Source organism: Acipenser ruthenus, chromosome 28, assembly GCF_902713425.1.
Source record: "Acipenser ruthenus chromosome 28, fAciRut3.2 maternal haplotype, whole genome shotgun sequence".
NCBI classification, from domain to species: domain Eukaryota; kingdom Metazoa; phylum Chordata; class Actinopteri; order Acipenseriformes; family Acipenseridae; genus Acipenser; species Acipenser ruthenus.
In genome coordinates this window covers 21,353,085-21,375,790 of record NC_081216.1, presented here as the reverse complement: position 1 = coordinate 21,375,790, position 22,706 = coordinate 21,353,085, and the positions used below count along the sequence as shown (strand labels likewise).

At 49.8% G+C, this 22,706-nt stretch overlaps 3 protein-coding genes across 4 annotated transcripts; 2 read left to right on the top strand and 1 right to left on the bottom strand.

Annotated features, from left to right (window-relative positions):
• Nucleotides 1–253: 253 nt before the first annotated feature.
• On the top strand, nucleotides 254–9,991 carry LOC117434943 (cleavage and polyadenylation specificity factor subunit 7-like). The gene is made up of 8 exons (XM_059003084.1): nucleotides 254–871; nucleotides 2,010–2,210; nucleotides 3,252–3,355; nucleotides 3,518–3,667; nucleotides 3,781–4,209; nucleotides 4,306–4,569; nucleotides 5,459–5,642; nucleotides 7,558–9,991. The coding sequence occupies exons 1-7, from the start codon at nucleotides 788–790 to the stop codon at nucleotides 5,640–5,642; spliced, it is 1,416 nt and encodes a 471-aa protein (XP_058859067.1). The 5' UTR covers nucleotides 254–787; the 3' UTR covers nucleotides 7,558–9,991.
• A 616-nt stretch (nucleotides 9,992–10,607) lies between these two features.
• Nucleotides 10,608–15,174, top strand: LOC117434524 (fascin-like). The gene is made up of 7 exons (XM_034057088.3): nucleotides 10,608–11,101; nucleotides 12,297–12,546; nucleotides 12,733–13,014; nucleotides 13,548–13,663; nucleotides 13,876–14,029; nucleotides 14,145–14,318; nucleotides 14,699–15,174. The coding sequence occupies exons 1-7, from the start codon at nucleotides 10,820–10,822 to the stop codon at nucleotides 14,896–14,898; spliced, it is 1,458 nt and encodes a 485-aa protein (XP_033912979.2). The 5' UTR covers nucleotides 10,608–10,819; the 3' UTR covers nucleotides 14,899–15,174.
• Nucleotides 15,175–15,621: 447 nt separating this feature from the next.
• Nucleotides 15,622–18,908, bottom strand: LOC117434938 (transmembrane protein 216-like). Of its 2 annotated transcripts, XM_059003082.1 has the most exons (7): nucleotides 18,347–18,908; nucleotides 17,990–18,064; nucleotides 17,874–17,890; nucleotides 17,123–17,216; nucleotides 16,443–16,535; nucleotides 16,103–16,304; nucleotides 15,622–15,857 (listed from the first exon to the last, which is right to left on the bottom strand). In XM_059003082.1, the coding sequence occupies exons 1-7, from the start codon at nucleotides 18,357–18,359 to the stop codon at nucleotides 15,842–15,844; spliced, it is 510 nt and encodes a 169-aa protein (XP_058859065.1). In that variant the 5' UTR covers nucleotides 18,360–18,908; the 3' UTR covers nucleotides 15,622–15,841. The 2 variants fall into 2 exon arrangements, with proteins under 2 accessions (XP_058859065.1, XP_033913560.3); XM_034057669.3 differs by lacking the exon at nucleotides 17,990–18,064 and having other exon boundaries at nucleotides 18,347–18,724.
• Nucleotides 18,909–22,706: the final 3,798 nt, after the last annotated feature.

The window sequence follows — 22,706 nt, the reverse complement described above, 5'->3', positions numbered from 1 at the left end:
TTACAAGATATCACATTATTTCACATTATACAGATATCACATTATTTTTACATACAATTACCCATTTATACAGTTGGGTTTTTACTGGAGCAATCTGGGTAAAGTACCTTGCTCAAGGGTACAGCAGCAGTGTCCCCCACTGGGGATTGAACCCACAAACCTCCGGTCAAGAGTCCAGAGTCCTAACCACTACTCCACACTGCTGCCCCCCAATGAATAGTCCTAAGGTCAGTGTCCTATACTGCAGCCTTTACCCATCTAAAGTGGTTCATGTTTGGCATTGAATAGGCGTTTTGGTTACTTTAAATAAAAACCCTGACCCGACGTGCTGACTTCCTCAGTTGTCCTGACAGGAACATTTCGTGGTAGCTTTGTAGGCATCGCCAGCACCGGCCCGAGTTTCCCTGGTTTGTTGCTTCTCGTCGGAGCAACTTAGCGGTTACTCGACACACCGCGCACAGAGAGAGGAAGTTCCGGTGTCGGAGCGGATCTTGCAGAGCCTCGCGGGGGAATCGATTCGAAGGAAGCAGATCGGTACAGCGCGAGCCCAATTGGGACTGGAAATCGGAACCGAAACCGAAACCGTGTCCGCGGGACAGACTCACGCAGAGCAGATCGACACCAGCAGGGGAAGGTGGGAGTGGGCGCATTATAGACACCGACACACAAACACTCTCGCATTGAAGTGCGGCACACCGAACTGCAAGAGGCCGGCCAGAGAGAGACAGAGACCCGGCAGAGAGGCAGAGACCCAGAGCGGCGGGCTGAGAGCAATCGAGTCCCAGGAATGGCTGCAGCTGCGGCGCCGGGAGAGGGGCCCGATCTTATCGATATCTACGCCGAGGAAGAGTTCAACCAAGGCGGCGCGGAGGTGAGCAAACGACAGGGGTTGGGGGTTAGGGTCTGCAGGAGCGGGGGATAGAGTGAGCAAAGCCGGGGAGGGGGAGGGGCCGTGTATGTATAACGGTGTAATAACAACACTACTACTAACAAAAACAATATATGCAGCTGCAGAGCAGATCTTGAATGTTGCACTAAGTTCTGTTTATTTGGATCCATTCCGTTTCCCTCCACGTTGATGCACATCCCAGTGCACAGCCGTTCACTACCAGCTTGACTAGCCCCAGTGTGCGGGTAACAAACAAGCGCCGGCGTGTCTGATTAACACGCCTTGTATGTTTTGGGACTTCTCCCAGGCTGGGGTCACGAACTCATAAACAGAAAATAAGAGCTTTGAGACGTTTATTATTTTTAGAGCTGATCTCGTCTACAAACAGAACGACTCGGGTCAATATGACTCAAGGTATTCATCTGTGTAGCTTTGTATGCACGAGGACAATACAATGCTTTCACTTAGACTTGTATTATTATTATTATTATTATTATTATTATTATTATTATTATTATTATGTCTGGTTTTGGCTGCACCTGTCTGAAGAGATATTTATTAACAAGGTCAATACAAATCTCTACAAGGCAGAGGTTACTAGAGGCTCGTTTTCTCTGCCAGTAACAGCATCTCTCTCAGGTGTGTCTCATTAGACTGGTAGTAAAACCAGGAATGGATCAAACTGCTGTGCAGCGGGAGTCTTCTTTGCATCCCTGTTGCTGCTCCTACAGTAAACGGGGCCTGGCTGTATTGAGAGAGCTGCAGTTCACATTACAGTAGCGCAGTTTGAAATGTGTCGCTGCTCTTACTGCGTGGTGTTCTCGTAGCTGAGGCTCTAACCACACGATAGGTGTGCGCGTGTTGGTGGATCGGGGCGCCTTCTTTGCCTGACGTATCTCATCGCAGTAGAGAGACGTGTCTCGAGTCTATCAGTGGTGCAAGACCACAGCGCAAAGCACACTACAGTTCCAATTCCAAAGTGCCGATTTTCGTTTCTGCGTTATTTTATTTTTTAATCCCACATAAAAGATGTTCTGCTGTCTGTTTGTAAGATATATATAATGTCAAATACTAAAAAACAAACCTGTGCATTTTCCTAAACTCTCCTCTCCCCTCACAGGAGGCGGGGTTTGCGGGCGGGGCGGAGCATGTGGATCTCTATGACGACGTGCTAACGGGCCCGGTGGGGGGTCGCGAGGGGGGGCCCCCCTCCTCGGAGAAGGACGAGCCTCCCAGGTCTGAGAGCAAGCCAGCCATCCTGTACACCTACAGCGGGCAGCGGCACAAGAGACTGGCGGTGTACGTAGGAAACTTCTCCTGGGTAAGTACAGACGAGGAAGCGCCTGCCAACCCAGAGCCTGCACCGCTGCACCCAGCCCTGCGTCTCACAGCTCCCCTCAGTGAAGTCTCGTATTATTAATATTGAAATGATCAAGAGCTAGGAGTTTGAGCAGGGTTAGAAACTCACACCAGCCCTGCTGCTGCTGCACCCAGTCCTGGGGTTCAGAACTCCCCTCAATGAAGTATATTATTATTAATATTGAAATGATCAGGAGCCAGGAGTTTGAGTAGGGATAGAGACTCACACTAGCCCTGCTGCTGCTGCTGCACCCAGTCTTGGGGTTCAGAACTCCCCTCAATGAAGTATATTATTATTAATATTGAAATGATCAGGAGCCAGGAGTTTGAGTAGGGATAGAGACTCACACTAGCCCTGCTGCTGCTGCACCCAGTCCTGGGGTTCAGAACTCCCCTCAATGAAGTATATTATTATTAATATTGAAATGATCAGGAGCCAGGAGTTTGAGTAGGGATAGAGACTCACACTAGCCCTGCTGCTGCTGCTGCACCCAGTCTTGGGGTTCAGAGCTCCCCTCAGTGAAGTCTAGTATTATTATTTAAATTGAAATGATCAGGAGTTTGAGCAGGGTTAGAAACTCACACTAGCCCTGCTGCTGCTGCACCCAGTCCTGGGGTTCAGAACTCCACTCAATGAAGTATATTATTATTAATATTGAAATGATCAGGAGCCAGGAGTTTGAGCAGGGTTAGAAACTCACACTAGCCCTGCTGCTGCTGCACCCAGTCCTGGGGTTCACAACTCCCCTCAATGAAGTACATTATTATTAATATTGAAATGATCAGGAGTTTGAGCAGGGATAGAGAATCACACTAGCCCTGCTGCTGCTGCACCCAGTCTTGGGGTTCAGAGCTCCCCTCAGTGAAGTCTAGTATTATCATTATTATTAAAATGATCAGGAGTTTGAGCAGGGTTAGAAACTCACACTAGCCTTGTGTGTGTGCCCCTTGTGTAATGCAGCTCCCTGATCTGATCTCTCTCTCCTCTCCTCTCTGCTCTCAGTGGACGACGGATGTGGATTTGGTTAATGCTGCCAAGTCCATCGGAGTGAAGGACATCCAGGAGATCAAGTTTGCAGAGAACAGAGCCAACGGGCAGTCAAAGGGGTAAGTGAGCCTCTAACCCTCCCCCAGACCACACTGCCTCCCCTGACCACACTGCCTCCCTCTCTCAGCTCTAACCCTCCCCAGACCACACTGCCTCGAACACCAGCTAGCCTCCTGATGTGACCCCTGTTTCTTGTGCTCTGCTCTCCCCTCTCCCCCCAGCTATGCGGAGGTGGTGGTGGGCTCGGAGCCCTCTCTCCACACTCTACTGGAGGTTCTGCCACAGCGCAAGGTGAACGGAGACCGGGTCGAGGTGCGATTCGCCACGCGCCAGAACCTCGGCATGTTTGAGACACAGGCCAAGAAACGTGAGTGAAACCTTCACACCAGGCTAGAGGTCTGATTCCATTGAAGATTTGCATCATTGAATTCATTGCTCTCCTCTCCCTCCCTCTCTCTCTCTCCCTGCAGTTGGCGTGTCCCAGAGGAATCCCTCGAAGGATGATTTCGGGGACAAGCCGTCCTGCTCCTCTGGAGAGACCCCCCCCCCCCTCCCAGCCTCACACTGACAAGCCCCCCTCGCTGCACCCCTTCTACAGCAGACCCCCTTTCCCAGGGGAGCGCCCCTCCTCCTTCCCCCCTCCGCCCATGCACCCCCCACCCCCCATGCATCCCCCTCCAGGGGTGCCCAGGTTCGGGGCTCTGCCACCCCCCCCTCCCCTCCACATGCCCCACTTCGTGCCCCCTCCCCTCCACCTCTCCATCCCTCCTCCCGGCTCCCTCCCGCCTACTCTGCACCTAAACCCCGCCTTCTTCCCCCAGCCCCACCCCACCCACTCTAGCATGGCCCCGCCCCCAGCCACTGCAGAGCACTTCAACCGCGCCCCCCCGGGACACCCCTACACCCGACACAGGTGAGAGGGAGAGAGCTTGTTGAAGACATTGTGCTTTTTTGTTTGTTTGTCCATACGTCTTCATGCAATAACCCCCCCCTCCCCGCCCCTCCCCAGGGACAGCGACCCCCCCACGCCCTCCCTCGGCGAGGCGGAGTTCGAGGAGATCATGCACCGGAACCGCGCCATCTCCAGCAGCGCAATCTCGAAGGCTGTGTCCTGGGCGAGCGGGGGGGACCTCGCCGGAGCCATCGAGACGCTGCTCACCGCCATCGCCGTCATCAAGCAGTCCAGGGTCTCGAGCGACGAGCGCTGCAGAGTGCTGCTGTCCGCACTGAAGGACTGTCTGCACAGCATCGAGGCCAAGTCATACGGGTCCAGGTGAGGAGAGGGGTGAGGGTCTGCACTACAGATCATATGGGTCCAGGGGAGGGGAGGGGAGAGGAGAGGGTCTGCACTGCAGATCATATGGGTCCAGGTGAGGAGAGGGGAGAGGGTGTGCACTACAGGTCATACAGGTCCAGGTGAGGAGAGGGGAGAGGGTCTACACTACAGATCATACGGGTCCAGGTGAGGAGAGGGGAGAGGGTGTGCACTACAGGTCATACGGGTCCAGGTGAGGAGAGGGGAGAGGGTCTACACTACAGATCATACGGGTCCAGGTGAGGAGAGGGGAGAGGGTGTGCACTACAGGTCATACGGGTCCAGGTGAGGAGAGGGGAGAGGGTGTGCACTACAGGTCATACGGGTCCAGGTGAGGAGAGGGGTGAGGGGAGAGGGTCTGCACTACAGATCATACGGGTCCAGGTGAGGTGAGGGGAGGGGAGGGGAGAGGGTCTGCACTACAGGTCATACGGGTCCAGGTGAGGGGAGGGGAGGGGAGAGGGTCTGCACCACATCATACGGGTCCAGGTGAGGGGTGAGGGGGGAGGGGGGAGAGAGATGTGTTGTTTTATTGACTCTGTGCTGTGCTGTGTTGTTGTATTGACTCTGCTGTGTTGTTGTATTGACTCTGCTGTGCTGTGTTGTTGTATTGACTCTGCTGTGCTGTGTTGTTGTATTGACTCTGTGCTGTGCTGTGTTGTTGTATTGACTCTGTGCTGTGCTGTGTTGTTGTATTGACTCTGTGCTGTGCTGTGTTGTTGTATTGACTCTGTGCTGTGCTGTGTTGTTGTATTGACTCTGTGCTGTGCTGTGTTGTTGTATTGACTCTGTGCTGTGTTGTTGTATTGACTCTGTGCTGTGTTGTTGTATCTTGTCCTCTCTGCAGGAAGCGGCCCCGCTCCCGCTCCCACTCTCGCACTCACTCCTGGGACTCGGCCCGGCGGCACCGCGAGCGCTCTCACAGTGGGGAGCGGCACGACGAGCATCACCGCGAGAGAGAGAGAGAGCGGAGCCGCGAGGGAGAGAGGGACCGGCACCACCAGCACCGGGACCGGGACCGGCACCGCTAGGTACCGCAAATACAACCAGAGCACCGCTAGGTACCGCAAATACAACCAGAGCACCGCTAGGGACAGCAAATACAACCAGAGCACTGCTAGGGACAGCAAATACAACCAGAGCACCGCTAGGTACAACAAATACAACCAGAGCACCGCTAGGGACCGCAGATACAACCAGAGCACCGCTAGGGACAGCAAATACAACCAGAGCACCGCTAGGGACCGCAAATACAACCAGAGCACCGCTAGGGACCGCAAATACAACCAGAGCACCGCTAGGGACCGCAGATACAACCAGAGCACCGCTAGGGACAGCAAATACAACCAGAGCACCGCTAGGGACCGCAAATACAACCAGAGCACCGCTAGGTACCGCAAATACAACCAGAGCACCGCTAGGTACCGCAACCAGAGCACCGCTAGGGACCGCAAATACAACCAGAGCGCACCGCTAGGGACAACAAATACAACCAGAGCACCGCTAGGGACAGCAAATACAACCAGAGCACCGCTAGGGACAGCAAATACAACCAGAGCACCGCTAGGTACCGCAAATACAACCAGAGCACCGCTAGGGACAGCAAATACAACCAGAGCACCGCTAGGGACCGCAGATACAACCAGAGCACCGCTAGGTACCGCAAATACAACCAGAGCACCGCTAGGGACAGCAAATACAACCAGAGCACCGCTAGGTACCGCAACCAGAGCACCGCTAGGGACCGCAAATACAACCAGAGCACCGCTAGGGACAGCAAATACAACCAGAGCACCGCTAGGTACAACAAATACAACCAGAGCACCGCTAGGGACCGCAAATACAACCAGAGCACCGCTAGGGACAGCAAATACAACCAGAGCACCGCTAGGTACCGCAAATACAACCAGAGCACCGCTAGGTACCGCAACCAGAGCACCGCTAGGGACCGCAAATACAACCAGAGCACCGCTAGGGACCGCAAATACAACCAGAGCGCACCGCTAGGGACAACAAATACAACCAGAGCACCGCTAGGGACAGCAAATGCAACCAGAGCACCGCTAGGGACAGCAAATACAACCAGAGCACCGCTAGGGACAGCAAATACAACCAGAGCACCGCTAGGTACAACATATACAACCAGAGCACCGCTAGGGACAGCAAATACAACCAGAGCACCGCTAGGGACAGCAAATACAACCAGAGCACCGCTAGGGACAGCAAATACAACCAGAGCACCGCTAGGTACAACATATACAACCAGAGCACCGCTAGGGACAGCAAATACAACCAGAGCACCGCTAGGTACAACAAATACAACCAGAGCACCGCTAGGTACAACAAATGCAACCAGAGCACCGCTAGGGACCGCAAATACAACCAGAGCACTGCTAGGTACCGCAAATACAACCAGAGCACCGCTAGGGACAGCAAATACAACCAGAGCACCGCTAGGTACCGCAAATACAACCAGAGCACCGCTAGGGACCGCAAATACAACCAGAGCACCACTAGGGACAGCAAATACAACCAGAGCACCGCTAGGGACCGCAAATACAACCAGAGCACCGCTAGGGACCGCAAATACAACCAGAGCACCGCTAGGTACAACAAATACAACCAGAGCACCGCTAGGTACCGCAACCAGAGCACCAGGGTTACCTAGCCGTGCAGACGAGGCAGAATCACTGGGATCCTTTAAGACCCGACTTGCAGTTCTGAGATCAGTCAGCTGCTAGGAACCAGGACGATCTCTGATTGGCCGAACGGCCTCCTCTGGACGAGCTCTGATTGGCTAAACGGCCTCCTCTCGATTGGGAACTCTTGCTTGTTCTTCCTGTTACAGTGAGAGCAGTGAGTGAGGGTCTCGTTCACGTGCATGTGCTACAGTGCATACCTGTCTGTCTGTCTGTTAGTGATCTAATGTTTCCATTTCTTTTCTAGATTTCCATCCAACACTCACCACTGACCCCCGACCCCCATCCCCCAATGTGAGAGAGGAGAGACGAGAGATGACTGCTTTACCTCCGAGAGAGAGAGAGAGAGAGATGGATGGATGGATGGATGACTGGTTTACCTCAGAGAGAGAGAGAGAGAGCACAGACGCTGTTGGGGGGGAGAAGAATGTGGTTTGACATCATCAACCAGAACGACAAACAGACAGACAGACAAACAGGCAGACCGCGCATGCAACGCAAGCAAACTCAAATGTGAATAAACACCAAGAGAGGCAGCATAGAGAGAGTGATGGTGGGAGCTGGTGCCACAGCGCCCCCGACAGGCTGAGTCCTGAACTGCGCCCTCTACTGGAAACCCATGGGACTGCTTCCGCTGCGGAAGACCTCCAGTCGCAAATGTTGCTCGATGATCAAGATTTCTCTGTAGTGGTTCTGAAAGTCGACGCTACTGAGTGTTTTAATAATTCGGGATGAGACCCTCCCTCCCAAAATGCCAGTGCTTTAAGAGGAGTCCCTGGGAACAGCAAAGCTTCTGCCCATTCATTTAGTGTGCGGTTGAGGAGCTGGGAGCTCATTCGTTTAGTGTGGGGTTGAGGAGCGAGGGGCTAGTTCGTTTAGTGTGGGGTTGAGGAGAGGGGGGCTCATTTGTTTAGTGTGGGGTTGAGAGGAGCTCATTCGTTTAGTGTGGGGTTGAGGAGAGGGGAGCTTATTCGTTTAGTGTGGGGTTGAGGAGAGGGGAGCTCATTCGTTTAGTGTGCGGTTGAGGAGCTGGGAGCTCATTTGTTTAGTGTGGGGTTGAGGAGCGAGGGGCTAGTTCGTTTAGTGTGGGGTTGAGGAAAGGGGGGCTCATTTGTTTAGTGTGGGGTTGAGAGGAGCTCATTCGTTTAGTGTGGGGTTGAGGAGAGGGGAGCTCATTCGTTTAGTGTGGGGTTGAGGAGCGAGGGGCTAGTTCGTTTAGTGTGGGGTTGAGGAGAGGGGGGCTCATTCGTTTAGTGTGGGGTTGAGGAGAGGGGAGCTCATTTGTTTAGTGTGGGGTTGAGGAGCGAGGGGCTAGTTCGTTTAGTGTGGGGTTGAGGAGAGGGGGGCTCATTCGTTTAGTGTGGGGTTGAGGAGAGGGGAGCTCATTTGTTTAGTGTGGGGTTGAGGAGCGAGGGGCTAGTTCGTTTAGTGTGGGGTTGAGGAGAGGGGGGCTCATTCGTTTAGTGTGGGGTTGAGGAGAGGGGGGCTCATTCGTTTAGTGTGGGGTTGAGGAGAGGGGAGCTCATTTGTTTAGTGTGGGGTTGAGGAGCGAGGGGCTAGTTCGTTTAGTGTGGGGTTGAGGAGAGGGGAGCTCATTCGTTTAGTGTGCGGTTGAGGAGCAGGGGGCTAGTGGCAGGCGAGCTCAGAGACTGATCGCTTGTCACGTGATCCTGCAAGTTCATGTAGAAAATTACATTTTAGAACATTTAATAAAAAACTTAAAAAAAAAATAATAATAATAATAATTCCTCCGTTCTCCAGACGTTGTCAAATACTTGACATTATTAATGTATTTTTGTTGCTAGTCGACCTGTCGGCCCTCCTTCACCTTGACTCTGTCAGACTCACAGTGTTTCTACCCCTCTGTGACACCACCTCGCTTCCTCCTGTCTGTTATCACAGCCCAGTCCCAACTGCTCTGCATCCCAGAATGATTGTAAAGCCTGGCCTGGCTCTGCCACGGCTCTGCGGTGGAGCTAGAATCTCCGTCTCGGTTAATCTGGAGAGTTCTCTGTCTGTTCTGTTGAGTAAAAGCGCTCGCTCTCATCCCTGCGTCTCTGTGCTTTAAGAGTCTGTCTGTCACTGTGGTGAGTTTGTTTCGTTTTTTGTTAATGTGGTACTAGGACCTGCGTTGTGTGTCTTGCCATTAAAAACATCAGTGACAAATTTCAACTGAACAAGCAAGCAGGGGCTGCCCTGGGGCATGATGGGACTGTGGAGGACTAACATGCTATGAAAAGGAAAGGACTGCAGTGAAAATATAATAATAATAATAACTAATCATTATAATACCTTAAACTGCAGCCAGTGCCACCTGTGTATATACTGCCCACTTCTGTTGAGATTTTGTAACTGCAGTTCTTTGCATACACCCCCCAACCCACCCATGATCAAAAGGTGTCATTGATATATACTTTTTTAATGAAATAAATAAAAGAAAAGCCTGAATGATTTTTAGTTTGGATTGAAAGGAGGTGAAATGTTCGTCCGTTCTGTCTGCTAGCTTTGTGTGTGTTTTTTTGGTTCATGTTTTTTCCTGATGTTTCCAGTTGAAATGACCGCTGTGTAAGAACCCTTCTTTTGATACATCACTGTGTGGGTGCTTTTTTTTTTTTTTTTTTGTAACAAAGAAAAAAGAATATTAGTAACAATAAATAATGGAAGATGTTTTTATGATTTAATTTGTTGTTTTTCTTCCAAGCTGGTTGATGGTAGGATTGGTTTTTTGCAGTTTCACATGGTAACCCCGAGAACGTTTTTTCAACAAGCACACAGACACCTTCATACAGACACACACACTGTCACACAGACACCTTCATACAGACACACACACTGTCACACAGACACCTTCATACAGACACACTGTGTCACACAGACACCTTCATACAGTCACACAGACACCTTCATACAGACACACAGTCACACAGACACCTTCATACAGACACACAGTCACACAGACACCTTCATACAGACACACACTGTCACACAGACACCTTCATACAGATAGTCACACAGACACCTTCATACAGACACTGTCACACAGACACCTTCATACAGACACACACAGTCATACAGACACACACACAGTCATACAGGCACCTTCATACAGTCACACAGACACCTTCATACAGACACACAGTCACACAGACACACAGTCACACAGATACAGTCACACACACACACTGTCATACAGACACACAGTTATAGTCTCTCACACACACACACACACACGGGGCTCGATTCCAGTTCGTTTATAATGTGATCAGCGGCTCTCTAGACGCATCCAGAGCTCTGATGTAACGGCCGGGGAGATGCATCCCTAGCCGTGGATGCGCCGCGTTTATATCCCAGCAGAGCCCCGGTACACGCGTGCAGTGGGACAGTCTCACTCGGTTACCCTGGAGACGAGTGTGACGGTAAGTATGACCTCATAGATGCCTGGCCTGGCTCGGATCAAACCCGAGGGCCCGCTCACCCAAACCAGAACCGCCTCCGAGTGAATTGAAAGCATGGCTACGGCTCCCCAGACGCTGTCTCTGGGGTTCATCAACTCGGCCAACAAGTACCTGACCGCCGAGTCGTACCTTTACAAAGTGAACGCCACCGCCTCCTCCATGCGGCACAAGCAGATCTGGCAGATGGAGTTTCTCAAGCAAGACCAGCCGCGGGTCCATCTCCGATCGTGCTTCAGCAGGTACCTGACAGCGGATAATAACGGGAAGCTGACCTGTGACAAGGAGGCTCCGAGCAGCACCTCCGTCTTCATCCTCATCACGCACCCGGACGGGCAGGTGAGGCGCAGCGCGGGATCCTGAATCTCACACCAGGGCCGTGTTTTGTTTGTTTGTTTGTTTGTTTGTTTGTTTGTTTTTGTTGTTAATAATTCGTATACACAGTTCACATTTGTATACGGGTTGACTCCCAGCAGCACCTGTTATAATAGGCGGGCATGCGTTTATCTCGCTGAATTCTGCGGCGGATATCGCCCAGCCTTCATTTTTGCAAAGATATCAAAGAACCACGACATCATTTTTTTTTTTTTTTTTTTTTTTTTTACCAATGATTTTTCAGAAGCAGACCACTCATACGATAGGAATGATCATGAAACAATGACTCACTGTGTTCCCCTCTAAGTCCGTTTTGTCGCCTCTAATCAGAATAACAGCTTCGTCTACATTTTTGCAAATCGAGTCTTAACAATTCGACACAGTATTAAATTCAATTTCCCAAATGTACATCCGTTTTATGAATAAAAAAGAAAAAAACGCAAGTGAACATTCAAGCAGAGCGTGACAAGAGATGTCAAGAAATATCGCCTTTAGCTTTAAAAGGGCTAATGTGTCCAAATAATACCGTGTTCATTTAAATAGTTAAATGTTAAACTTCATTTACACAAACGCTGTATGTCTGCAATTACCGTAAAAGGTAACGATTCAAATAATGAAAACGCGTGTGCTTGCCGCGGGACGCGTTTTACTAACAGTTTACTAACTAATTTATTTAACACAGAAAACGCAGCGCTTACTCTACACCAGTAAAACAGCACAAACCCTTTTTGAGTTGTACCAGTTCAAAACGAGAGTAAAAACTACCGGGGGCGCGAGTTTAGGTTTTCGTTGCCCTCTTCGACTCGGGAACCTCTTAATTATCTGAAATGGCACCGGCTAGTATTATTCTGTTACTTGAAATCAGCTTAGTTGCTGTGACGAGATAAGCCCTGGGAACAGGAAGCCACTGCTATTAATGTACCTTCTGTTAATATAGTTTAATGGTTAACAACTCCCACAGTAAATATTTCACTTTTTGAAAGTCACTTGACGTTTTAAAACGCATGTTATTATTATTACCGAACGGGCTGGGCTCAATTCAGACCGTATTTACTTTGTAGCTGCTTCAAATATTTTTGTTAAAATAATAATACAGAGCAGTTTTTTTTACGGTTTTAACCCCCCCCCCCCCCCCCCCCCCCCTCCCCCCTCTCTCCAGGTCTCGCTCCAGTCGGAGCCCTCTCAGCGTTACCTGGGAGGCGCGGAGGACAATGTCTCGTGTTTTGCCGAGTCGATGACGGACGGTGAGAAGTGGACGCCTCGCCTGGCACTGCACCCCAGCGTGAGCGTGTACTCGCACGGCCGCCGCCGGTACATGCGCTTCGATGAGGCGAGCAACAGCCTGACCTGCGACCAGGACCTGGCCTGGGGGGCCAGCTGTGTGCTGACCCTCTACTTCGATGGGAAAGGTATCTCCTCTCCTCTCCTCTCCTCTCTCGATTCCTTCACAACCTTCTCTCTCTTTTCCCTCTCTCCCATTCCCTCCTCTCCTCTCCCCTCTCCTCTCTCCCCCTCTCCTCTCTCCTCTCCCCTCCTCTCCTCTCTCCCCTCTCTCCTCTGCTTGTATTCACCCCTCACTCACTGCTGTGTTTCAGAGAAGAGGTACGCTCTGCGGACGGGCGCGGGGACACTGCTGTCGAGTGACGGCCGGCTGGTTTCGGAGGTATGTGCGCAGGCGCTGTACTCCTGCCAGCTGCGCAGCGGCTTCCTGCTGCTGCGGGACACGGAGGGGAAGTACCTGTCGGGCCGTGAGAGCGTGGTGAAGACGTTCAAAACGGAGCAGCCAGGCCGGGACGAGCTGTTCACCCTGGAGCCGAGCCCGGGTCAGCTCTCCATCCGTGCGCTGGGCAGCGGCAAGTTCATCTGCTTGCGCCCAGGTCAGCACCAAGCACACCTGAGCACTCACCTGAGCACTAAACACACCTGAGCTCTAAACACACCTCAACACTAAACACACCTGAGCACTAAACACACCTCAACACTAAACACACCTGAGCACTAAACACACCTGAGCTTTAAACACACCTGAGCACTCACCTGAGCACTAAACACACCTGATCAGTAAACACACCTGAGCTCTAAACACACTTGAACACTCACCTGAACACTAAACACACCTGAGCACTAAACACACCTGAACACTCACCTGAACACTAAACACACCTGATCAGTAAACACACCTGAGCTCTAAACACACTTGAACACTCACCTGAACACTAAACACACCTGATCAGTAAACACACCTGAGCACTAAGCACACCTGAACACTCACCTGAACACTAAACACACCTGATCAGTAAACACACCTGAGCTCTAAACACACTTGAACACTCACCTGAACACTAAAAACACCTGGTTCTCTCTGCTGGTGTCTGGTCTCTGCTGATGTCTGGTGTCTGGTGTCTTTCAGGGGCGGATATCTATGCTAACCAGGCTGAAGCCGGGAGAACTGAGACTTTCCAGATCATGCACAACGAGGCCAAGAAGACTTGCTTCAGAGCCGCATCCAACAACTACCTCTGTGTGGTGAGACACTGCCCGCCCTAACCCTAACCTTCATACCCAACCCCAACCCCTAACCCCAACCCCTAACCCTTACCTCCATATCCAACCGCTAACCACCAACCCCTAACCCCAACCCCGACCCCAAAAACCCCGACCCCCAACCCCGACCCTCTCACACTCTGTCCCTCTCACACACTGCCTCCCTCTCTGCCCCCCTCCCCCGCTCTCCGCAGGGTAGCAATGATATGATAGTGGCCTCCCCCAGTGTGAATGACCGGATCTGGTTTGATTTGCTCTATCAAGGGGAGAAGGTTTCCTTCAAGGCAGACGACAAGTTCATGTCAGTGAAGCCTAACGGCCAGGTGGTAATGACAGCGACTCCCCCTGGTGAGTCCCCTCCACAGCCACAGAGTGTACTGGGACTGTACTGGGATTGTACTGTGCCAGTGTTGTGATTATGAGTATCCTCCCTCTGTCCTCCCTGTCCTCTCTCTGCTCCTAGGGAGGTCAGGGGAGTTCGTGCTGCGGCTGATGAACCGCTCCCTGCTCATTCTGCAGAGTGATTTCGGGTTCGTGGGTCTGGCTCCGGGGACTCAGCGCCTCGATGGGAATCTGGCCCAGTACGAGGCCTGCAAGCTGACAGCCAATGACAGCGGCTTCTGCCAGTTCAAAGTGGGTGAGTCCCACACTGCTAGAGTGCCACACTGAGCAGACAGGACCTCTCGACACGACTAACTGGAACAGGGACCCTTCCCTAGAACCTGGGCACTAATTCCTACACTCTAGAACCTGGGCACTAATTCCTACACTCTAGAACCTTGGCCATAATTCCTACACGCTAGAACCTGGGCACTAATTCCTACACTCTAGAACCTAGACTAGACTCTACACTCTGGACCCCTTTATGTGTGCTGCTCTCTCAGTGATTCAATTGCTGTTTATAGATTGTTTTTAGTCATGCGGTAGTAAATCTTGATACCCGTTAATCCTGTCTGTCTGTCTGCCTCTCTCTGCTTGCCTGTGTGTCTGTCTCTCTGCCCCCGTCTCTCTGCACAGGTGAGAAGTTCTGGGAGCTGGATAAGTTTGGGGTGATAACAGCCACCGGAGACGCTGCTCAGAACTTCTCCCTCGAGTTCCACCCCCCCGCCACGCTCACGCTCGGGGGCCCCAATGGGAAGTACGTGGTGGTGGAGCAGAGCGGGGGGTTCAAGGCAGTGGGGGGGGACGTCGGCTCAGCAACACACTTCCACTACTGAGCCCCTCCCTCCCAGACAGACAGAGTATACCAGAGGCAAAGCTTTCCACCTCCCAAGCAATCGGCTGCAGTGTAATATTAGAAAGATGTGTTCCCCGACACCCTTGGACAGCGTGCTTGTACTGTATCTTCCACAACTCGTATTAAACACTGAATTAATAATGCAGGCACAGACGTTTAGACTAGAAGTCTTTTTCAATGTCTTTGAATGGTTTGAGACTCAGTGGTATTGTACTGGGCTCCAGCCCTGATTGATAGAGTGTGGAGGGTCACTTACTGGTCGCATTGTGTTATGGTGTGTTACTGCAGGAGTTTAAACTGTGAGCTTTGTGTTAGCAAGCTGAGAACTGAAGCAGAAGATTCCCTCAGGGAATTGCGATGCAGCTGCACGGCCCTCCAGCAGGGGGCTCCATTACCCAATAAATCTCAGAACCCAGAATCTCGTAGCAACGAGAGAGAGAGAGAGAGAGAGAGAGAGGGAGGAATAAATAAAGAATATCCAAAAACCTGGAGAACAGGCAGAGAGAACATGGTCTATCTGGAAATCACCTGAGGGAGAGGGGCATGCTGGGATACAAGCAGACAACGTGAGTGACGTTGAAGTCAAACAGCTGAAACCTATCTGCATAACTCTGTCTCTCCTAACCTCTGCTCTTATCAAAGAGAATACCGTTTTGCAGTCAGGACTAATGGAGTAGTTACGAAAGAATTACAAAAGAAAAAAAAAACTGAAAAAAGTACTTTATTAAAAAAAATATTAGAATATTAAACTGTGACTAATACAAAGAAAACACACACTTTTAAAAGTGATCGAAATGCAATAAATACAAAAATATATAAAACTGTACAAAAGCTTTTAGAAGTAGATCTTGTAAGCTGTGTATAAAGCAGCCCCTATGTAGAGCTGTGCGCCGCTGTGTCCAGACGCAGTCCCTCCGGTCCTGCTAGAAGATATCCGCCCTGCAAGGACAGAGGGGAACATTCACTCACCCAGTTTACAAGCCAAGGACCTTTTCAACAGGCTCTGCTACAGAGTCTGGAATCGAATAACATTCATCTCAGAAAAAACAACATCAATGAGAAATACACTGATAAAGCTTGTGGTCAGTGTATCGTGCCGTGTGTGTGTGTGTGTGTGTGTGGGGTCAGTGTACAGGGTCTGTATGTGTGCAGTGTATAGTGGGTGGTCAGTGTCCAGTGCTGACCTGGCGAATGTAGCCAGAGCCACGATGCCCAGGAGCAGCTCCAGTAGGTAGAAGAGCAGCAGGATGGCGTTGAGAATCACTTCGACCCGCAGCACGAAGCTCTGCAGCAGCAGGAAGTACACGGACATCACAGAGCAGGGCAGGGAGAGGAGCAGGGAGACAGCCAGGGGGAGAGTGCGCTGAGACAGGTTACCCTTCGAACCTGAGACACAGAGACAGAGAAAGAGTCTATCACACAGCCATTAATCTCCACGCTAACAAAACCGCACAGAAGCTGCAACACAACACAGCAATGCAAACCGCAGCTCCGTGTGTGAGCGAGAGAGAGAGAGAGCGTTACCAAAGAAGAGGCGCAGAATCTCCACCCCCAGGTACAGGAACAGCAGGACCAGGTCCAGAGTGAGGGTAGCAGGTGGGTAGGGCAGCAGCAGACCTGGGGAGAGGGGAACAGGCTTACTACCTTAATATCGGCTTCTCATAGGGTTTTTTTTGGATTGAATGACTTGTAATATGTTTAAGTGCTGGGTGGATGCCTCTAATCAAGTTGAGAGTTTACTTCCTCTTACACTCTCTGGATGAGAGACCCAACGCTCGACTTGATTAGAAGCAGCCACCGAACACTTAGAATCATGCGTACAGAGGACTGCACTGCAGACACACTTAGAATCATGCGTACAGAGGACTGCACTGCAGACACACTTAGAATCATGCGTACAGAGGACTGCACTGCAGACACACTTAGAATCATGCGTACAGAGGACTGCACTGCAGACACACTTAGAATCATGCGTACAGAGGACTGCACTGCAGACACACTTAGAATCATGCGTACAGAGGACTGCACTGCAGACACACTTAGAATCATGCGTACAGAGGACTGCACTGCAGACACACTTAGAATCATGCGTACAGAGGACTGCTCTGCAGACACACTTAGAATCATGCGTACAGAGGACTGCACTGCAAACACGATGCAACACTGAGAATCCCTCTGAGAGAACAGAGAGCCCGGACTCCTACCTTTGTAGATGAACATGAGTATCTCAGCAATGAAGTAGACAGGATAGTACCAGCCATTGAGGAAGAGAAGGACCTCTAGTGGTGTGGAGGAGAGCTGCACCAGGAGTCAAGGACCAAAGAGCAGCTCTTTCAGATTTGTGCTTTTGTGTCGGTTTCAAACGCTGCACTAATCGAAGAGGATTACAGATTTGTTGGTGCAAATTGGAAAAGCAAATGCAAAGATCAATGGATTCTTGAAAGCAAAAAGAGAGGGAGAGGAAGATGGAGGAGACACACACACACACACATTCTTTCACAGATGTTTTTCTGCAGCTCTGCGGCTCCTGCGTACACACACACACACACACTCATTCTTTCACAGATGTTTTTCTGCGGCTCCTGCGTACACACACACACACACACTCATTCTTTCACAGATGTTTTTCTGCAGCTCGCTGAGCTCTGCGGCTCCTGCGTACACACACACACACACACACACTCATTCTTTCACAGATGTTTTTCTGCAGCTCGCTGAGCTCTGCGGCTCCTGCGTACACACACACACACACACACACACTCATTCTTTCACAGATGTTTTTCTGCGGCTCCTGCGTACACACACACACACACACACACACACACACTCATTCTTTCACAGATGTTTTTCTGCGGCTCCTGCGTACACACACACACACACACACACACACACTCATTCTTTCACAGATGTTTTTCTGCAGCTCGCTGAATCTGCTGAGCAGTAATGGAAGGATACAATCGGGGAGCTTTTACCTGCAGGAGAGGCAGAGGGGGAAAAAAGAAGAGTAATTTAATTTCATTAACGACTGAAATAAAATAAGTAAAAACTATTTATTATAAGCCAGTACTTACAGTTCAACCTGGTTTTACACCTAGACTGGGCACCATGGGGAACACACAGAGGCCTGGGGAATGCATACTGAAAAACTAACCAGGGTAAACTAGCCCTTATGAAAGTGTCCCACAGTAAAAGCACAGCACAGTGTAAGAAAGCATGGTAAAGAGGGAGATGATCTCCGTGAAGATACCCACAACCTTACCCAGAACGATCTGTCTGAATACAACAATACTTCTGAATTAACGCGATATTAAACAACTGTACTCACTTAAAAACAAACATGGACCGCCTCGTGTGTGTGTGTGTGTGTATATACATTTAAAAGCAAATAAAATACAAGTTTAAAACGAAATATTACTGAGACTGCTCACCTCTAGACGCCATCTTCTCTCACCATAGAAACCAGTGTTGCCAAGTCTCACGAGAAACAAAAAGCAACGCTGCCTTTCAAGACAAGCCCAACCGCTTTCAGAGGGCGGGGAGTGGGGCTGTTCACACATCAATTCCAGACACCGATTTTTAACTGCTGAAGTCACGTCACCCATTTAAAAAAAAACAAAAAAACGCGACTCTCAAAATTAAAGCGACTCTCGATTAAAAAAAAAGCCCAACTGGCACTTGGCATCTGTGATAGAAATGGCTGCTTCTGCAGTCTGTTTCACTCAGAGACACGCCCCCAGTACTCCTTATTAAATCGGCGCGGCTCCAGCAAAGCGCTTGCGCTGCCCTCTGCTGTTTATAATGAGTAATGCAGCGAGAGACCTTCAACTTTATTCACATTTCTTATTCAAATGCTGCCATCGTGTGGCCGTTAAGTAGAACTACCGATTCAAGGACTGTATAAACAGCTCAGTATCCCTTTGAAATGACTCGGATTAACCTTAAACCACCCCGTGCAAAAGTTAAGACACTTCTAATACATTCTTAAACACCCGAACCCCGTGACGAGGAAGCAGAACTGTTACGTCTTGCCTTCAACAATCTGATTGGATAAAGCCAGCTACATAAAGTCCAGACCTGACTCCGGTGTTTTTTAAAACATATTTTATGATTAATACAACATGTATGAATCGTGAGCTGTTGTTTTACTATTGATAATATTTTAAAGTAAGACAGTTTTGGAAAGAACCAACCAAAATAAAACATTATTCAACCGAAAGCAGCCTGTGAAAGAAGGGCTTCAGAGTCGTTTGAACTGTAGTTCTCTACCGATGCTGCCACCGTGTGGCGAGAATCAAGGAGTGCGGTAATGTTTTATTATCCTTGGCAAGGATGCGGAACTGTTACGTCATGTGTTGAAACAATCTGGGCCGCTTGTCTAAATAAATATCCAGTCCATGAAAAACAATACATATTTAGACAGACCTTTACTGGCCATAAAAAAACAATACCTACCAACATACAAAGATAATTACACTACGATCAAACCAAGGAAAATTTACAAAGATATGCTTAAAATGTTTTCTATTTTTAAGTGGGTATTATTGTTATATAAGTACTCATAATTGTCATTTGAAAAGTGAACGGTTGTTAATCACGTTTGTATGCATAGTGGTTTATTACAGGTCGTTTCTATATATATATATATATATATATATATAGAGGGGCATCAGTGAGTTACTGTCACAGAAACCCCAGATGAAATTGTTTTCCTGTAACTCACTGAAGAGGCCCAACTATTATATATAATCCATGGATACCCTTGTGATGCTGATATTAAAGAAGACGAGGTTCAGCAGTACAGTTTTTGTTTTTTTTCTTTTTAAGCGTAGTATTTCAGTGCTGTACAGACGTTCTGTGTCGTTATCCGTTAGAGCTTCAGCTGTCTTTGGATGATTGCCTATACCTTGTTTTAATTTCCCGTTCCTCTCCAGTTTCTCTGAGATACGGATGTACCAGCTTTACTGGTCAAATGCAGGTTACTGTATAGCCTGATGAATATCGCACACCCATAGTGTGTGTGTCAGTGTGTGTGTGTGTGTCAGTGTGTGTGTCAGTGTGTGTATAGTGTGTGTGTGTCAGTGTCTGTGCAGTGTGTGTGTGTGTACAGTGTGTGTCAGTGTGTGTATAGTGTGTGTGTGTGTACAGTGTGTCAGTGTGTGTGTGTGTACAGTGTGTGTGTCAGTGTGTGTGTGTGTACAGTGTGTGTGTGTGTGTAGTGTGTGTCAGTGTGTGTGTGTGTCAGTGTGTGTGTGTGTACAGTGTGTGTGTCAGTGTGTGTGTCAGTGTGTGTGTGTGTCAGTGTGTGTGTGTACAGTGTGTGTGTGTGTCAGTGTGTGTGTGTGTACAGTGTGTGTGTGTGTGTGTGTGTAGTGTGTGTGTCAGTGTGTGTGTGTGTGTCAGTGTGTGTGTCAGTGTGTGTGTTTAGGAATAACCTGTAAAATGAAACATTATTAAACAAACCAGCAGAAACGGAAAACTTTACTACTCTTTATTAGAACTAGGACTTTTTCCACAAAAAAGAGTCAAATTTCAAAATATATCATCATCTCAGAAAGAAATTTTCTACCCTATACAGAATATAGATGAAGGTTTTTTTTTTGTTTGTTTGTTTTTTTTTTTTTACAAAATAATTACATTTTTTTTCATGAAGTTACAGTATAGTCACCATCATCATCATCATCATCATGACCTAGGAAACGACATGGAAACGACACTGAAATCTAACACCCCCACCCCCACCCCCACCCCTACACACACACTGCCCTGCCTGCAGAGAGGATTGCTTTAAAACACAGAGAGAGAGAGAGAGAGAGAGAGAGAGAGAGAGAGAGAGAGAGATCGGGGAGACCGCGTGGACTCTACCTGCACTGCAGCAGCCATGGTGTAAATAAAGAAACCCCCGGACTCTGTGGACAGGAGGGCTGGGGGGGGGGGGGGGGGGGGGGGGGGGGGGGCGAGGGGGGAGCTCCTAGCTGGCCTGTAGCTCTCTCTCTCTCTCTCTCCAGAGGGGGCGCTGGGTTCCATCACCCTCCTCTACGCAGACTGTGATGTATTGTTGGATAGCATATTCCTGTAGACGAGTCCTGTGTTTTACTCTTACATCTTATCGGGGTCGTGTGCCCATCTCTCCTCGGTCCACTGTTTCTGTGCACAGCAAGGTCGTGTGCCCATCTCTCCTCGGTCCACTGTTTCTGTGCACAGTGAGGTCGTGTGCCCATCTCTTCTCGTTCCACTGGTCTCTGCAGGCTGTTGTCTGGTCTCTGCATGGCTGTGTCCTGTTCTGCAGGGCTGTGGTCCAGTCTCTGCATGGCTATGTCCGGTCTCTTCAGGGCTGTGGTCCGGTCTCTGCAGGGCTATGGTCTGGTCTCTGCAGGACTGTGGTCCGGTCTCTGGCAGGGCTGTGGTTCGGTCTCTGCAGGGCTGTTCTGTGCTGTGGTCCGGTCTCTTCAGGGCTGTGGTCCGGTCTCTGCAGGGCTGTGGTCTGGTCTCTGCAGGACTGAGTTCCGGTCTCTGCAGGGCTGTGGTCCGGTCTCTGCATGGCTGTGGTCCGGTCTCTGCAGGGCTGTGGTCCAGTCTCTGCAGGGCTGTGGTCCAGTCTCTGCAGGGCTGGGCTGTGTGAAATCTCTGCACTTTGAGTTGAGGAGTTGGGGGGGGGGGGGAGGTGGCAGAGAGAGAGAGTGAGAGAGAGAGACCAGCAGCTCCTCCGGTCCCAGCTCTCCCAGTACAGCAGGTCAGGGAAGGCCCATTGGCGGCAGGACGAGAGGTTCAGCGCACCCCACAGGACTGTCCGTTAGCACTATCAGCACCCAGGCGGTAACACAAAACACCCTACAGGACAGCACCCCCCTCCCCTCAGAGCAGAGGGCACCTCCTCCTGGACAGACAATCACCAATAAGAGAGACAGTCACACGTTTGGGAACTTCAGTAAATACCGACCCCACCCCCCACACCGCAGGGGAGCCCGTGGAAGCAGGGAGAGCATCCTCACACCCCTCCCCCCGCCTCCCTGACGATGTCCAGCTGTCCCGAATCAGCAGGTGCGAGGGTGCAGGGAGAGCGTCCAGAAACTCAGGCATCTTCACTACTGTCAATGTTGAAACTGAGGGCTAAACATTGCACCCCTCTCTCCACGAGACACACAAGAGTTTGAAATAAAAGAAAAAACAGCTTATTGTATCGGTACTGTGATATATTAAGCAGGTTTCAATAACTGCTTTCTTAAACTGCTCTAAACTGCTTCTTTTATCTACTAAGTATATACTATTTACCATCACAAGGCAGCTAGAATCTATACATGTTATATGATGTGTATATATTATATATATATATATATATATATATATATATATATATATATACACACTATACAAAGTTGGCTACAAAAAAAAGTACACATCACAACTGTGTTAAATAAACACTCCTGTTGAGAGACAGCCCCTGGAGAGACAAGGAGGCGGGAGCAAGACCCCCCGGACCAATCAGGATGTAGCCAGTGGAAACCCCGCCCACTGCTCAGTCAAGCAAAGGTTCTGGAGGTTCAAATATGCTTATAACAAGCGGAATCGGGCTTGTTTTATTGAGCGTCGCTTTAACTTTTTGTCGCGTTTTTTTGGGGGGTTTTTGTAATAGGTGACGTGACTTCAACAGTTTAAAAATCGTTGTCGGAGTGGTTTTGGTGATTTACTGGTGTCGCTGTATATGCACGTCATTCTAGCAAAATTTGAAAAACACCCCCACTCTCTTCCCTCTTAAATGGGTTGGGTTTGTTTTGGGCTTGTTTTGAAAGG

Bases quoted from the DNA above. Each gene is read 5' to 3' on its own strand.
- LOC117434943 (XM_059003084.1), top strand. From the start codon at position 788: ATGGCTGCAGCTGCGGCGCCGGGAGAGGGGCCCGATCTTATCGATATC. The intron at 3,668-3,780 runs GTGAAACCTTCA...GGCGTGTCCCAG, and splicing joins ACACAGGCCAAGAAACGTGA to AGGAATCCCTCGAAGGATGA. The intron at 4,570-5,458 runs GTGAGGAGAGGG...TCCTCTCTGCAG, and splicing joins GCCAAGTCATACGGGTCCAG to GAAGCGGCCCCGCTCCCGCT.
- LOC117434524 (XM_034057088.3), top strand. From the start codon at position 10,820: ATGGCTACGGCTCCCCAGACGCTGTCTCTGGGGTTCATCAACTCGGCC. The intron at 11,102-12,296 runs GTGAGGCGCAGC...CCCTCTCTCCAG, and splicing joins TCACGCACCCGGACGGGCAG to GTCTCGCTCCAGTCGGAGCC. The intron at 12,547-12,732 runs GTATCTCCTCTC...GCTGTGTTTCAG, and splicing joins CCTCTACTTCGATGGGAAAG to AGAAGAGGTACGCTCTGCGG.
- LOC117434938 (XM_059003082.1), bottom strand. The intron at 16,536-17,122 runs GTAGGAGTCCGG...CCCTCTCCCCAG, and splicing joins ACTCATGTTCATCTACAAAG to GTCTGCTGCTGCCCTACCCA. The intron at 16,305-16,442 runs GTAACGCTCTCT...TCTGTGTCTCAG, and splicing joins GATTCTGCGCCTCTTCTTTG to GTTCGAAGGGTAACCTGTCT.